Genomic DNA, 16417 nt, shown 5'->3' with positions numbered 1-16417 from the left:
TTTTTGGCATGGGAGCAGAGACAGCAAATAAACATTAAGTCATTTGAAGAAATCTTCTACATGGAAGAGATGATAACTTTCAAAGGGAATATCACATTTCAATATTGATTCAGTCTATCATGGCTGAGCCACCAGGGGTTTACTTTGGATTTTATGTGAATGATATAACTGGACTGGAACTACTCATACATAGAAGCCTAACAAATGTCTGATCAATATTTTTTGGGTTAATGTTATTTTATGCTAAGAATCAAGGATTTCATGCAAATTAAAAATATGAGGGCTTGATTTGTGTACTTTCTACTGAATTCCGACTTTTGATTGCCAAAATGTTACTGAAAAATACATCTTTTGTTGTGGTTGAGCATCCCCATGTGAGTGAGTGAGTTTGTTAACTGACCGTGGTTGAAAACTGAAAATCCCCTTTAAAAACGAACAAATGCTGAAGTTACTGTTGCCTTAAAAGAAGATTTTTTGAAATAAATGACAACATATTAACTATATTTTTATGTTTTTAATTGATGACTATTTAAATAACTATTCTCTTATAAAAATAAATGTGTTGAAGCTTTTAAAATGGCTTTGAAGAATTTGGTTATTTTCTCCACATCACTTTGTTCTACATCATTTTGAGAATCTTTTAATTAGTTTTGTATAATCATTACATTAGCACCAGTTCATCTCACATGATTCAAGTTTTGAAATCTGCTGCAAGGTATCTGTGTAATAGTGTAAATGGCTTTCAAGAACATCACAAAATTATTAGTTTTATTACTGCTTCAGTTGCTAGGGCAACAGGGAATAACAACATATTATCAGATTTTCTTGTGATCGTTGAACAGATACCTTAAGTAAATGGCTTATTTTGTATTACTGAGTTTTAAATGTGAATTCCATTACATTTTCTGTGATTAAATAAAGAGATATTCTTAATTTAAGTGATTCAGATTTCTGTCAAAAATATCACATTTCTTCGTGTGGCAGGTATTTTAAGATGAACATTTTACCAAGAATTATTCTTTAATACTTTCCTCTTTTGGTTCACATGAATATCCAGTAGTTAATTAGTTATTATGTAAAAATAACACAAAACAATCTTTTACAGAGGTAATTATATTGACTTATTGTTCTACTGAACTAACATGCCTAAATGATTTAACCATCCTTTGTTGCATGATAAAAAATAAACTTTTGCAGACATTAGAGAACATGCAGGTTTCAGAACTCCTACAATTAGGAAGAGGGAATAAACTTGGTTCATCATGGAAATATATCTGTCAGAAGACCCAATCTTTTTATTACAAGTTGCTACATATCACAACATATGGGTTTGGGGGCAAATCCTTTACAGTTGAGATATGCATTTTGACCATTTGTAGTCCCCTAGAAAATAACAATTCAATTGAAAACTTTTCTTAATAATTTCAAATTGTTAAGGCTTCATTTTCGACCCTAAGATACTGCTGAGTAGCTGATCACATATAGCCATTTTCATTTTCCTTCTGAATGGGAAAGGGATATCTGTCACCACGGTGACAAGGTCCAGTGTATGTTGCAGGTACTCCCCGCTGGAGAGCAGCCTCCTGGGCTCCACTACACTCCTCCCGTCTAGCACAGCAACCCCTAACACAGCCATATCCGGCGCAGGCTGGTGCATCTTCGTGTACAACCTGGCACCCGAAACAGAGGAGAATGTCCTGTGGCAGCTGTTTGGACCGTTTGGCGCTGTGCAGAGTGTCAAGGTGATACGTGATTTCCAGACCCAAAAATGCAAGGGATTTGGGTTTGTTACCATGACAAACTACGACGAGGCCCTGATGGCTATACAGAGTCTCAACGGCTTCGCCCTCGGCAACAGGGTGCTGCAAGTCTCCTTCAAGACCAACAAGATGAAAATGATGTGACTATGTTCTGGACTGTACGATGTCTAGTCAAGAATGGGGCATTGAAGTGTTTATAATTGTTGCTAATAGAATGATGTTTTTGTTACCATGGACGTTTTCTAGTCAAGAATTTGCTTTCAAAATATATCTGGTACAATAATAATTCTCAAGAGTGTGTTGAATCTCGTTAAATAGTGCAATAAATCTTGTATCCATGGTAATGAGAAGTTAACGTTTCCATAGCAACTTTTATATATTTATATATTGTTTTTGAAAATATCACCTAACAGAAATCCAATTATGTGCTGTTTACAAATGTAAATTTTGTTGCTGTTTTGAAATATCTAAAAACAGTATTGTTGAATTTTATGAAATATTTCAAGGATTTTGAACAGACACTTTGGTATCAGTTTCAAATGTGTTCAAAACTGAGCTTGTGTATTTGTATATTTTGTGACCACTCTCCATGACGTTTGCTCAGGGTAACATGGTTTCCCAATCACATACTTATACTATCTGTCAGGTAATGGGCTGCAGTAATCTCGCCCACCAGTGACAGACTGGTGAACTTGTATTGAAGATTGTAAAACTTCAAAATTGTATATATTTAATTTGGCTCTTGGAAATTAATTTGAACAATTTTCTAACTGGAATTTGAACAGACATCCTTTAAAGAAAAAATACCATTTGATTGGAAAGTGTCGTACCTGATAAGACTGTGCAGTCTTATCTGGGGCAATACTTTGTGTATAAAGACTGCACAGTCTTATCTGGGGCAATACTTTGTGTATAAAGACTGCACAGTCTTATCTGGGGCAATACTTTGTGTACAAAGACCGCACAGTCTTATCTGGGGCAATACTTTGTGTATAAAGACTGCACAGTCTTATCTGGGGCAATACTTTGTGTACAAAGACCGCACAGTCTTATCTGGGGCAATACTTTGTGTATAAAGACTGCACAGTCTTATCTGGGGCAATACTTTGTGTACATGCAATTAGCCCTTTTTTCTCATAGTGAGGCTCATATGTCACTCACGTGTTGGGACTCTCGCCTTTATACCCAGTACAATCCTTGAAATGTCTCGCACACATTGTCACAATACAGGTTTAGAATAATAAACCAAAGTTTTAATATTGTTATTGTATAAATTTAATTGTATACATAATTCATTGGTTTCTAAAACCAAGAAGAATTTATTGTCAGCCAGTTTACAATACTTTTGATTTTATTTAAACAGGATTATTATTTATTTTTTGGGTGAATTGAGTACTATAACTTTTTTGGTGAAAACGTTTCACTGATGATTTTGATTGTTTCCTCTTATTTATGGTGGTTGCGGTTGATTTTTTCATATGCTTACGTTACTTTCTTAGATTTTGTTCTATTTGGATCTGTGGTTGTATCAAAGAACATTTAAGTGTGGAAACTCAGTTCAATTTTGAATGTAAACCCTTTATCGAGTTCTTTCAAATATACTATGCACATTTCTCTTTTAAAAAGTAAGATCAGTTTTATATTTGGTTAGCTGAAATTTGTTATTGAATATTGTTTCGTGATAATTTAATTAGCGTAAAAATGACCAATTAGTTAAGAATTTCAAGATCTGTAAGTAACAATATGATTTTTGGTGTTGACAGATTATTCTTTCCTTGCACATGTGAATGGGTTAGTTCATAGATTTTTATTGGTTTCTTAAAATGAAATTTGCATTCAGGAATGTGAACATTGTGGCTTTTAAAGTGTGCATTTAATTCCATCTAAATGCTTCAGTGAAATTAAAAAAGAAAATACCAACTTCTGAAATTGAAATTAACCATCCTATGAAAATCAATGGCAGTAAATCATAAGTTCAGTTGTAATAACAAATCGATTTTTATCTATTTGCTTCTTCCCAATAAAAATAGGACTATGTGTAGTTTTATTTTCAAGAAATGTTCAAGTATAGATGTTCCAAACATGAATTTGCTATCTAAGTTTAATGAATTTGCGTGCTGAATATTATATATTTTGAAATAAAAACCTAAAATGTCCCCTGGTATAACAGGAGAAATTTCTTTACACCAATTTTTTTCTGTCTAGCATTTTATTGTGTTCACTTTTTTTCTCTTTGATTTATTTATATACTCTTGTGTTGTGAGGCTTTTTATGTTGTGATTTTACTTTAATTATATCTGTGTTGAACTGTGTATTTTAGTTCTGTTTTTACTGATTTACAGGCATTCAATCATAACTTTTGTTGTCTTTAGTTTGACCTTCTGCCAGAAAATATAATCTTTTTTTATGTGTAATGAAAGCTGTCAATAAATTTGCTTCCACAGTTAGAAAATGCTTTGATACATTCTGAGTTTGTTGATTTCATTATCTGTTCATCCGTTATTCCCAATCTTTATTGTGTTTTTTTGCGTCTATGATTAAACATAGGCAGTAAGGCATATGATCTTCATAGCTGTAAGTTATTATTAGTAACTAAGATTTTTTCTGGCAAATATTTGCACAAAAAAAAATCATTTTTCAAAATGTCTTTGTAGATTTTGCCTTATTTCAGATTAATAAATCACATATTTAAGTACATTCTTTGACTGGATGTGCAAGCTATATTTAATGAACTTTGTTTTGGGAAAACTGGCCTTAATGCATATAAAGTCTGCACAGTCTCATCATGGATGACTCTTGAATTTTGTCTGGATGAGACTTTCTTAAACAAAAATCATAAAAACTTAAAAGTGATGTCCCTTAATAGCCTGTGTGAAATGCACATTAAGTGATGTCCCTGAACAGCCTGTGTGAAATGCACAGCCCAGTTTTCCCAGAAAGAGGCTCCAATAATGGCCTGGTTCTTAACAGAGCATGTGATTGCCATGATTTATGTCTGCCATGTCCTTGAACTACTAAACATTGGAAAGTAAGAAACTGAAAAACAAGCACACAAATTACTTTTGTGGGTTTTACAGCTCCAAGTTCTTGCACAAAATTTAAAGATCCTTTTTCTCTTTTGTACACCACATTTCTAAGCAATTTTGTGTTGTGTTTGCTCATGAACATCACTCATTCCTGTGGATTATCATATCTTTTGTAACCAAATGTCTGTTGGTTTATGCTAGTTTTCTTGGGTGTCGTTTTCTTCATTTCCATTAGAATGTGTTGTTTTAATTGGCTGATGATTCATGATAAGCATTATTTTGGACTTTGGAAGAATTTACAAAATTTGCATGATAAATGGCACTATTATGAAAGCCTTTTTTATTAACGGTAATTCTAATTCACTACTCCGATAGTGTGCATGTAAACTGGTATTTATGCATAATTTAAACATTTTTGTACACACCAAGAAAAAGTGATGCCAGGTGTAAATGCTGCTGATTTTGTATTAAACACTGGCACATAATTGAACTTAAAAAAGAAACTTAGATCAGTTTTTTATAATTACATTTTTGTGTTCATGTGTAAACATGATGTTATTATCATTTGAGAGTTCTTCCATTTTAGATCTTTTCAAATATCATATGTCAGCAGAAAACAATACATGTACAAACTTGGGTGGCAAGCAATATCTGTACCCATGTAAAGAAGTTACACATTTGCGTAAAAGTTCCCTGTTTGTCTTTCTTACTATGATGAATATTTAATGCTCATATCAACTTTTCTGTAACTTTTACTAAATACATTCCGTATAATGAATGCTAGATTGCTTGAGCATGTGAAACTTTTTGAGGACATGACCATTTGTATTTACCTATAAGTTAATTGTATGTGTTAACCTAGAAATATTATTCCTAGCTTGCACAAACGAGTTAATATTTACCAATTAAGATAAGTAAGTAAAGACATATTTTATACTCATAACAGGGCATGTACTATATTTTTATGAAAGCGTCAAACAGCATAAATGTATGAAGATACCATTTATTTTATGTAGCAGATAAAGTTAAATGAGCAAAAAATAACAAATTGAACAAACTGCTCATTAGGGGGTGAACATACATGTATAGGTAAATTATAAATGTTCATTCATGAAGTTATAATAGAGTGATGTAAATATCGTTATCATTGTTGGCTCCTTCGAACTAATTCACTTTAAGTGTCTTCAGGTTATGAGCTTATTTCCTCTGCAAAGATAGGGACGTTAATTATCTGTCTTGAGGTCCGATTACAGCTAAAAGATTCTACCGAATTATAATTTCTTGATGTAGCCTAGTCGTAAAATGGCTTTTGGATAGCCATTTAGGAAATCAATATTTTTAGGTGAATTTACCTTAAAACAAACTGCTTTGTATTATTACTTTAGTGTTTGAACATTTTTACACTATGATGCTGTTTGTTGAACTACATTTTACAATGTTCAATTTTTCTAACCATTTAATAACTTAAATATGCAATTTTACATCATATATAATACTATTTTGGAATATGTGTTCATTGACATGAGTATGTGTTCTCTTGGAAGGGGATCTTGATTCAAAGGTACTCTTTCTTATATTTTAAAACATTTCTTATTGTTGTTGATAGTTGATTCCAGATATAGTCCTACTTAAATCTGTGTTAAACCTTTTAGGCTGCTTATTTAAAAAACAAATATTCCCTTCTAAATGCTTTCTTACCAGTTTTGAAAGCCATTCAAAAAATGCCTTATTTATAAACATAATTGCATGGAACCAAAAATGTAGGAAGGGCTTAAGGCTTTGTTAACCTTTAAAAGACATAATATCACGATTGAGTACACAATTGCATATTAATGTTTTCCATATGGTATTTATGTAAACGAACAAGAGAATACTACTCAATTAGTGACCCTCTCTGCGAAAATGTAAGGCCCCAAGGGATTAAGAGTATATATGGGTATTTGACAAATTGTTTTAAATTAATTCTTTGAGTTATGCTGTTTGTAAATCAGGGCATTTGAAGGTGTGCTTGTTAACATGTTTTAAAAATTCCATTTTAAAGGACTGCTATGCATTAATGTGTCGACCTGTTTGGGGAAAGTAATTAATAGATATTTGCTTGTTTTGTGGAGAAAAAAAACAAGTCATTGAGCCATTGGACATATTGAACACACCTTTGTACAGTTATCATCAAATATAATATGGGAATGCATATTATTCCAGAGAATGTGTTTATACCGAAGAGTAATTGTTATGTTTTGTGACATTTAAATGAGATTTGATAGGAAAGATGCTGCATGTAAAATAGCATAATTTAATTTGTAATTATTTGACATCTAATTGGTTTGCCATGTTAGATTTAATAAACCACATAATATAATTCTGCCTTAGTCAAGTCGATACAATCTCAAAACGATACATCAGAAAGTTATTTTATTGATTGCTTAAGTGTGTTGGGAGCATGTTGGCCTGTCCAGTGCTTTCCTCTTGATTTTCTTTCCACCAAACTTATGACATGTGTTCCCATCATTCCACAAGCGTTAAATGGTTCACAATTAGCACTATTTAAAAGAGTTTACAATCAATGTATTCCTGCTTGACAGCTGACAAAATCTTTTATGAATCAGTTTGAAAATTCATGAACATATTTCACAGAGATTTCAATAAAAGTCAGTATTGATAGCTTTAGCTCGAATTCAACGAATTGTAAGGACTTCTAAAATTTAAGAACATTCTTGAAACATTTTAGAACAATTTATTTATGAAAGAAGCAAAATTAATGGCCTGTATATTTTAAGCCTGAACGTATTCTACTTGGGTCTATGTCTATTCTATATTTTAAATTCATAGAATGGGTTGGTAAATACGGGCCCAGGGCACATATATATTTGTCAGTGAGCGATGGGAGAAATCTTGCATTGCAGTCTGATTCCTAGATTTATTCCATCATTCTGTGAATTGCTATGGTTAATCAATATCTCTGAAGATTCTTCCATGTGTGTTCCTAAGCAATAATGTTGAGAAGTCTTTCTATGGTATTAAAGTTGTTTTTCAAAGACAACCAAGGTTATGATTGGATGTTTGTCCTGCGCTTCTTAAATGACACTATGTATATTTTTAGCGATTATCTGTTATACATCATGGACAACCATTAAGCAAATGATGTTAATGATTTGTAATTTTGATTTTATGAATGTATTTCAAGGGTCTGTTTTGTTATCACCTTCACAGTGTTTGACAGAGACTAGTTGTATTGTTAAAAGTAAAGCAATACAACCTGAATGTGTGGATGTTCCCATTTTTTTTTATTAATTATGTTCACCATGCGTTATTTGATTAGCAGTTGATTATAGTTCGTCATTTTGTCTTACTTTTTGTCCAGTTTATTGTTAAAAGTTTCTTGTTTCAATTTTCTCTTTTGATTATAATGGTAATATTCTTTTCAATCCTTCAAAGTTTCAATTTTCATTCCATATTGGACATAGTCTGGGTATTGTAAACGTGTTGTGAATAGAATTTCTTCCAGAATCTTTCTGTATGGTTAAGTATTGTAAGATTTGTTTTCTGTACTTTAAAAATAATACTGAATGTAAGAAATCCATTCTTAATATGTATATAGTTGAATTTGCATTTTTCCATACAATCAGTTGTTTAAATAAATTATTGAAAATGTGATTTCGGAATCATTTCAATTGTTTAAGATTCTAATATGTATTGCTGTTATCCATGTCATGATACAAATAGGTAAAAACACTGAATGTTGTTAATACTGAATGTAAGAAATCCATTCTTAATATGTATATAGTTGAATTTGCATTTTTTCATACAATCAGTTGTTTAAATAAATTATTGAAAATGTGATTTCGGAATCATTTCAATTGTTTAAGATTCTAATATGTATTGCTGTTATCCATGTCATGATACAAATAGGCAAAAACACTGAATGTTGTTAAATTATAAGAATTACAAAACATTAAATCATGACAGACTTTGCATAGTATATTTTTAATGTAATGTTTTGTTATTTATATTGGGATGGAAGAATTTAAACTAAGGGATTTTTCAAATTACACTTGATATAAGTAATATTCAGTTAAATCTGAATACAGAAATGAGTGTCAGTGTTTGTTGTACTCTTGTTTGGTCATGATTCTATGTGGTATTAATGCAAGATTAATCGCAATATATATGAGCCATGTTTGTGAAAATGGGTCTTAAGCAATATTAGGTCAATGTAGCTCCAGACCAGACTGTGATAGTGGGAGAATGAAACCTAAAATGACTAGTGGACAGGGTAGCTCCAGACCAGACTGTGCTAGTGGGAGAACGTAACCTAAAATGACTATAGTGGACAGGGTAGCTCCAGACCAGACTGTGCTAGTGGGAGAAGGAAACCTAAAATGACTATAGCAGACAGGGTAGCTCCAGACCAGACTGCTAGTGGGAGAATGAAACCTAAAATGTCTATAGTGGACAGGGTAGCTCCAGACCAGACTGTGCTATTGGGAGAACGAAACCTAAAATGTCTATAGTGGACAGGGAAGCTCCAGACCAGACTGTGCTAGTGGGAGAATGAAACCTAAAATGTCTATAGTGGACAGGGTAGCTCATGTCAAACCTACGAGACTGTCTAGGCTGTTCTTGAGCTACATGGGCCACATAAGACCCATTTTGGTATGACACGGCTTCTATTTTTGTTAGAAATGGTGCAGCTCTGTATTCTGTGACTCAGTAAGTGTTAGAAACCAGAGGCTATGTCCAATGTTCTATGTTTGTTCAGTAATAGTTTTAATATTATGCTTTAGTATGCTTTCTCGTATGGGCTTTGTTGTTACTGTAGCCTTCTGTCATTGATAGATGTGTCTTGAAATCCAGAAGCTCTGGGAACAACAGGATTGGCAGAGAGGATAATGTTCTTTTTATATTTTAATTTTCCTTTTAAAACCTTTTATACTTTTGGATGATGTCTTGTCATCACCAGATTAGATTTTTATTGACCTGGTCGATATAAAGTACTGAGTAAGAGGTGTTTTGATGACAAGGTAAGCATGTAAATAGTATATCCAGTATTAAGTTTTATGTGAATTCTTAGATCTCTGCCAAGTCTGTTGTTGTTTTTGTTAAGTTACTTATATGTGTAAAGATTGATTTTACCACCATGGTTTTGTAATTTATCCTAGTTTTAGGCGTACATTGAACTAATATTTATTGGAGAAATTTTGAAGGGGCCAAACAGTTCTGTCAAATACTAGTTGAAGATTAATGATATTGGTTGAATTGCATACCTTTACTTTGGCACTTGTTCGCCGTTTTGTAGCAACATTTTTTTTTTAAATCTTTTTCCTATATCATAATGTTTTTTGTGGCTGACATTTTCTCCTAAATTTATATACTTGTTAAAAATTATGTAATTTTTTTGGAGACTTTCATATGAAAACACATGTCCTTAAACATTTACCTCGCCCCATATTACTTGTTCAAAGCATGTAAGCTCAAGATTGTCTTAACCTTTTACATTCAAGCTGGCCATAGTTATACTTACATAGTTCTCAAAACGTGTATGCTGTATTTGTACTTTTTACATGTGAAAACAATTAATAAAAACTACATAAATTCAATGGTTTCTCTCTTTGTAGTAAATGGTCTTAACTTAAGAGACAACAACAAGTTTTTTTCCAGCACGCGGAAACTGACACTGTTACAACCAATGCATAATCTACCAGGGTTTACAGTGCCATTCTTGCAATAGCTGTTATCCGGTCATCCATATTGTGTCTTTATAAAAAACATCAATGCTGACCCACCGTGTGAACATTGAACGGATTTTAAAGTAGTCGGCTTGGCTTTTATGTCCCCCAGTCTATACTGGGGGACAAATTGTTTTTGCGCTGTATGTTGGTTTGTTTGCGTCAAACTTTAACATTGGCCATAACTTTTGCAATATTGAAGATAGCAGCTTGATATTTGGCATGCATGCATATCTCACGAAGCTGCACATTTTGAGTGGTGAACGGTCAGGTCAATTATATGGGGGTACATAGTGTTTCACAAACACATCTTGTTCATTTATGTGTTGTGTTTTTTTTCTCCAAAATCCAGCCTATATCGGAGAACGTTTCCAAGTGACTAAATTATATCCTTTTCTGTCTCACTCTGAGTGTGTCGACACAGGCTTGTAGCGAGACAGATTTAAGATCTTATATCAGTAGCATATATCTACCATTATATACCGGTGGGTACGAACAGCACTACTAATTAAGGGGTCTCACGAACAGCACTATTTATTATGGGGTCTCTTTGTGGAAGGTTTACTTTGAATGTCATCATATACAGCCTCGCAGCCATTGTGCCAATAAAAAGCGTTTTGTTGAAGGTAAAGATGCAGAGAACTGGTCCGCTGAAGACGTTTATATAACGTGCGTGTGTATGAAACTCGGATGATTCATTGATTTACTCAACAAGGCCAGTTCTTTATCACATGATTATCCATAAAATGCTCGAATAAGCACCTGGGACTGTATTTATTTGGACTTAGTAATATTTCACTAACAAAAATTACGCATATTGAATTTACTACAAACATGGTTCTAAAATTAAAGACGATGGAATGAAGGGTAATATTATTTTTTTTCTTTGACTTACCATAAGTTCGTTCAGTATCATGCACTGACATTAAACCTGGTAATACAGTCTTGTGCAAAGATGTTCGTGAACTCCGAATATTGTGTGTATTTGGTATAACAATGGTGGCTCCTTTTAGCCGTGGTCGACCTTACACTGAGATTTTGCCGAAAACATGCTCGCAACGCATTGACCGGGCGTTCTTTCCTCGATCGCAAGTGACGCATCTGATATTTACTCAAGCGCTTAGAGCCCCAGTTCCATATAGATTCCGGATCATATCTTGCAAGTGAACCGTGTAGCCCCGTGTCGATCCTTGTAGGTGCGGGAATGTCCTTGGGGCTCTGAGAGACCAACACGGCAGTTTTGGGAAGTTCAAAACTGCCGTGTTCATTCGGGACGATTGCAGCATTCGGGATGGTCCGTGTAGCTTCCGAATTTATGCCTTTGTTGTCCGTGCGCGTCCTTGAAAGTCCGGGAACCCATTTCAGTAAAACACAATGTAATTTCATGGTATTAACTACATAGAGAATAGGTGGTTAGTGTGTTGCATGGGGGTAGTTATTCGTGTAAGGCGTAGGAATTTTATCCGGATAGCCGAGTCCAACAAACTGTCTCCATCCAAGAAACTAACCATCTATTCTGTTTATCCTGATGCTTCCATTTTGTGGTTTTATTCTTTATTTCAAGCATTTCTTGTCATGAATAAAACATAATAACGTTGATAAAACTCCATAGCATTCGTCATTTCCCGGCAGTTAGTTCCGGCATGTGATATAGGCAATACACAAGTCTCGTGTCAACTACCGTATAAACAGGTAACTTAGTTTATCCTTCACCCCATTATCCGGCAGTAAATATTGCAATTGACAGGATAAAACTAACATAGTGTAATAAATAAAAAATGACAAAAATCACATGAGTTATATAAATGTACACTCACACTTCATGCTGATATGCCATTTCCTCTCGCCATGTGAGCCGCCAGGGACACAAGTTCTGCATTAGGAAGTTTGGCCTAAAGCCATGTCTTTTGTTGCTGAGCCTCTCTTCATGTCTTACGGACTGACGCTTTCGTACCAGGTCGTCAACATAGGCCCGGACTCCATATTAAGCTCTGCTGCTTTTGAAGTCAAGAGGTCTGTATAATTTGTCGAGTTTTTTTTGTTTCTTCTGCTCTTCGTATGCAACACAGGGTTCTCTATTTCCAGATTTTTTTTAATTCAATATTTTAAAATTTGTGTGGTCTTGTGCTGTTGGAAGAAGCCGGAGTATCCGGGTGCTGTTGGAGGAGACCAGAGTATCCGGTTGCTATTGGAGGAGACCGGAGTTTTCGGGTGCTGTTGGAGGAGACCGGAGTATCCAGTTGCTGTTGGAGGAGACCGGAGTATCCGGGTGCTGCTGGAGGAGACCGGAGTATCCGGTTACTGTTGGAGGAGACCTGAGTATCCGGGTGCTGTTAGAGGAAGCCGGAATATCCAGGTGCTGTTGGAGGAGACCGGAGTATCCGGGTGCTGTTGGAGGAGACCGGAGTATCCGGTTGCTGTTTGCAGAAGCTGGAGTATCTGGGTGCTGCTGGAGGAGACCGGAGTATCCGGGTGTTGTTGGAGGAAGCCGGAATATCCAGGTGCTGTTGGAGGAGACCGGAGTATCCGGGTGCTGTTGGAGGAGACCGGAGTATCCAGGTGCTGTTGGAAGAGGCCGGAATTTCCTGGTGCTGTTGGAGGAAGCTGGAGTATCTGGGTGCTGTTGGAGGAGACCGGAATATTCGGGTGCTGTTGGAGGAAGCCGGAATATATGGGTGCTGTTGGAAGAAGCCGGAGTATCCGGTGCTGTTAGAGGAGACCAGAGTATCCGGGTGCTGTTGGAAGAGACCGGAGTATCCGGGTGCTGTTGGAGGAGACCAGAGTATCCAGGTGCTGTTGGAGGAGACCGGAGTATCCGGGTGCTGTTGGAGGAAGCTGGAATATCCAGGTGCTGATGCAGGAAGCGGAATATCCAGGTGCTGTTGGAGGAGGCCGGGGGTATCTGGGTGCTGTTGGAGGAGACTAGAGTATCCGGGTGCTGTTGGAGGAAGCCAGAATATCTGGGTGCTGTAGGAGGAGGCCGGGGTATCCGGAGGAAACCTCACATTTCAGGTATGGTGACGACCAACCGAATTCGCATGCTGATGGGAACGGAAATCGAACTGGGGTGTACAAACCATTGCGCTAACCGGAAAGCCGAATGGATTGAATCACCGAATATCAATTGGCTTTTATATAAATTATTGTCGGTCCAGGGCAAATTGTGTTTGGTCTGCATCGCTGTCGTTATTGTCCTTATTGTTGCAGTGTAGGGCCGGGATGGTCTGTGTAGATGACGTATTGGTCCGTGTTTATACGTGGCTATCCGTATCCCTGCCGTGTCGGTACGGGACAGTCTGTGTGAGCGCCTTATTGATTGAGTGTTGCTGCCGGGACTGTCAGTGTTGGTACGGGTTGGTCAATTTAAATACCGTGTGATGGTCTTGAAAGACCGTCCAAGCTAAAAACATATGTAAAAAGGTCTAAATGATCAAGGTCCGGGACGATCCGGGATTGCTGTGTCCATCCGAGCTTGCCAGTATATGGGTCTGGGACTAAGTTGATGGATCTACTATGCCTCGAACTAAAGGTGTTTTACTTGGAAGTTACTCTGACGTCTTAAGAGGTCGTAAGAGGTGTTTGACTCAGACTTTTCACGCGTCGACGTACGACGCCGTTGCCGGCACCGTGCGACTTACTTGCGTTGATTTCATATCTGAACCGGATTACTTCCGGCAATCGCAGGAAAGTTGCTGAGTTACAATTAATTGCGTCGGCTTTAACACAATGGAAGCTGCGATGAATGTACAAATACACGGCGTCAAATGCGCGACCACCGGAGCATTTTTAGCTCACCTGAGCACAACGTGCTCATGATGAGCTTTTGTGATCGCCTTTTGTCCGTCGTGCGTCGTCCGTTGTGCGTTGTGCGGCGTCAACATTTGCCCTGTTAACACTCTAGAGGCAACATTTATTGTCTGATCTTCATGAAACTCGGTCAGAAGATTCATCCCAATAATATCTTGGACGAGTTCAAACATGATGCCGGTTGGTTGAAAAACATGGCCACCACGGGGGCGGGGCATTTTTCCTTACATGGCTATAGTTAAACCTTGTTTACACTCTAGAAGTCACATTTATTTTCCGATCATCATAAAACTTGGTCAGAAGATTTGTCCCAAATGATATCTTGGATGAGTTCGAAAATGGTTTTGGTTGCTTTAAAAACATGGCCACCAGGGGCGGGGCATTTTTCCTTATATGGCTTTATATGGCTATAGTAAAACCTTGTTAACACTCTAGAGGCCACATAATTATATTGTCCAATCTTCATGAAATTTGGTCAAAAGATTGGTCTCAATGATATCTTGGATGAATTTGAAAATAATTATGTTTGCTTGAAAAACATGGCTTCCAAGGGGCGGGGCATTTTTCCTTATATGGCTATAGTAAAATCGTGTTAACACTCTAGAGGCCACATTTACTGTCCTTTCTTTATGAAACTTGGTCAGAAAATTCATCCCGATAATATCTTGGACGAGTTCAAAAATGATGCCTGTTGGTTGAAAAACATGGCTGCCAGGGGGCGGGGCATTTTTCCTTATATGGCTATAGTAAAACCTTGTAAACACTCCAGAGGCCACATTTATTTTCCGATCTTCATGAAACTTGGTCAGAAGATTTGTCTCAATAATATCTTGTTATCTCAGGTGAGCGACTTTGAGCCTTTCAGGCTCTCTTGTTTTATAAACGCCCGCATAATACACGTAGGCCTTGTGACTGTCGTGCATATGAAGCACGATGAACGCACGTTAAACGCACTGTACGCAAGATCTACTGTATCTTTATACTGAACTATTGTGCGTTAATCGTTCGCCGAAGCGTAGTGCACACATTCATTTTAAACGTTTGCTTTGGGTTTGTCTTGCGAACTCAAAAGCGTGCTTTTTTCTGCTTGCGTCTGAACCAATTCGATCATGTCGATGTGACCAACAGTTTAGTGTCGTATAACGCAACAACCAATCAAGTAATTTAGATTGCACATGCATGCTCGCTCCGGATCGATCGATCAGATACGACCCGACTGATTGACTTCTGCGTGTAGAAGCGACATAAAGTCAAACATGTTCGCGCAGCATGGTAAAAGCTAGACATGAGAGCCTTTATGACTGGTGGAAGCAAATAAAATATTTATACATATTCTGTTTGCGTAAAATCATTTATAGCGATCTATCGGAAACGACCCACAAACGAAAAAATCTATAACTCAATTGCGGAAAGACGTCATTGTGACGATTATGAAATTTATAGATATACGTAATCATGACATTGATCAAAAAGTTTTCGTAAAATTCCAAGTGTCCACATTTTGGTTATTGGGAATTATGAGTGTGTCAGGGCTCGAAATACTGTTTGCAAACCGTATAGTTAAACTTATTACAAATATCTATTTATAAAACTGGTTCTCTCACATGTTTTTATTTACTTACATTTATTAGTTCATATCCCTTGTATAATAAAAACTGAAACTACGCGGAGAAACAGACCAACTGTGGTTGCAACTAACAACCGTGGCTGCAGTAACTGAAACAGCTAACAAAAGTCAATTAAGATTATTTTTTTCTGTTTATTGATTGACCAACTAAAAGTAATTCACGCCAATATGTTTCGTTGTAAACGCCTATGCATGTATACACGCGTTTAGAATTAAAAAACAGAAACAATTAAACGCAGGTTTGTGCTCATTACATTTATAATCCAAACTTTTTTTGAAACAGTCTTTAAACTAAGGGAGGAAATCGTCAAGGAAACAAACACATTTGTCCTGAGTTGTCGCGCTTAAAGACAACGATACAATTTAGTAAATTCAATTATATACGAGTCCTACCATTTTAAAACTTTTAAAACTAACAATCACCAAGTTAACATTAAAATTTGTCCACGATGTATAGAAAGACAATTATAG

The 16417-nt window shown here is 36.1% G+C and overlaps 2 protein-coding genes across 14 annotated transcripts in view; both read left to right on the top strand.

Moving 5' to 3' along the window:
- Positions 1–10383, top strand: part of LOC127861493 (ELAV-like protein 1) — a 56208-nt gene extending 45825 nt beyond the window's left edge. For 9 of the 10 annotated variants that reach the window (XM_052400040.1, XM_052400039.1, XM_052400032.1 and 6 more), the window contains one exon: positions 1559–10383. In XM_052400040.1, the coding sequence (XP_052256000.1) occupies positions 1559–1904 (346 nt within the window). In that variant the 3' untranslated portion in view covers positions 1905–10383. The remainder of the gene's footprint in view (positions 1–1558) is intronic. The other variant, XR_008040243.1, reaches the window with a different exon arrangement.
- Positions 1–16417, top strand: part of LOC127861490 (single-stranded DNA-binding protein 3-like) — a 479133-nt gene that overhangs the window by 385635 nt on the left and 77081 nt on the right. The gene's annotated exons all lie outside the window — the stretch shown is intronic.

Source organism: Dreissena polymorpha, chromosome 16, assembly GCF_020536995.1.
Source record: "Dreissena polymorpha isolate Duluth1 chromosome 16, UMN_Dpol_1.0, whole genome shotgun sequence".
NCBI classification, from domain to species: domain Eukaryota; kingdom Metazoa; phylum Mollusca; class Bivalvia; order Myida; family Dreissenidae; genus Dreissena; species Dreissena polymorpha.
The sequence above is the reverse complement of the archived record's forward strand: the minus strand, read 5'-3'. Positions and strand labels throughout refer to the sequence as shown.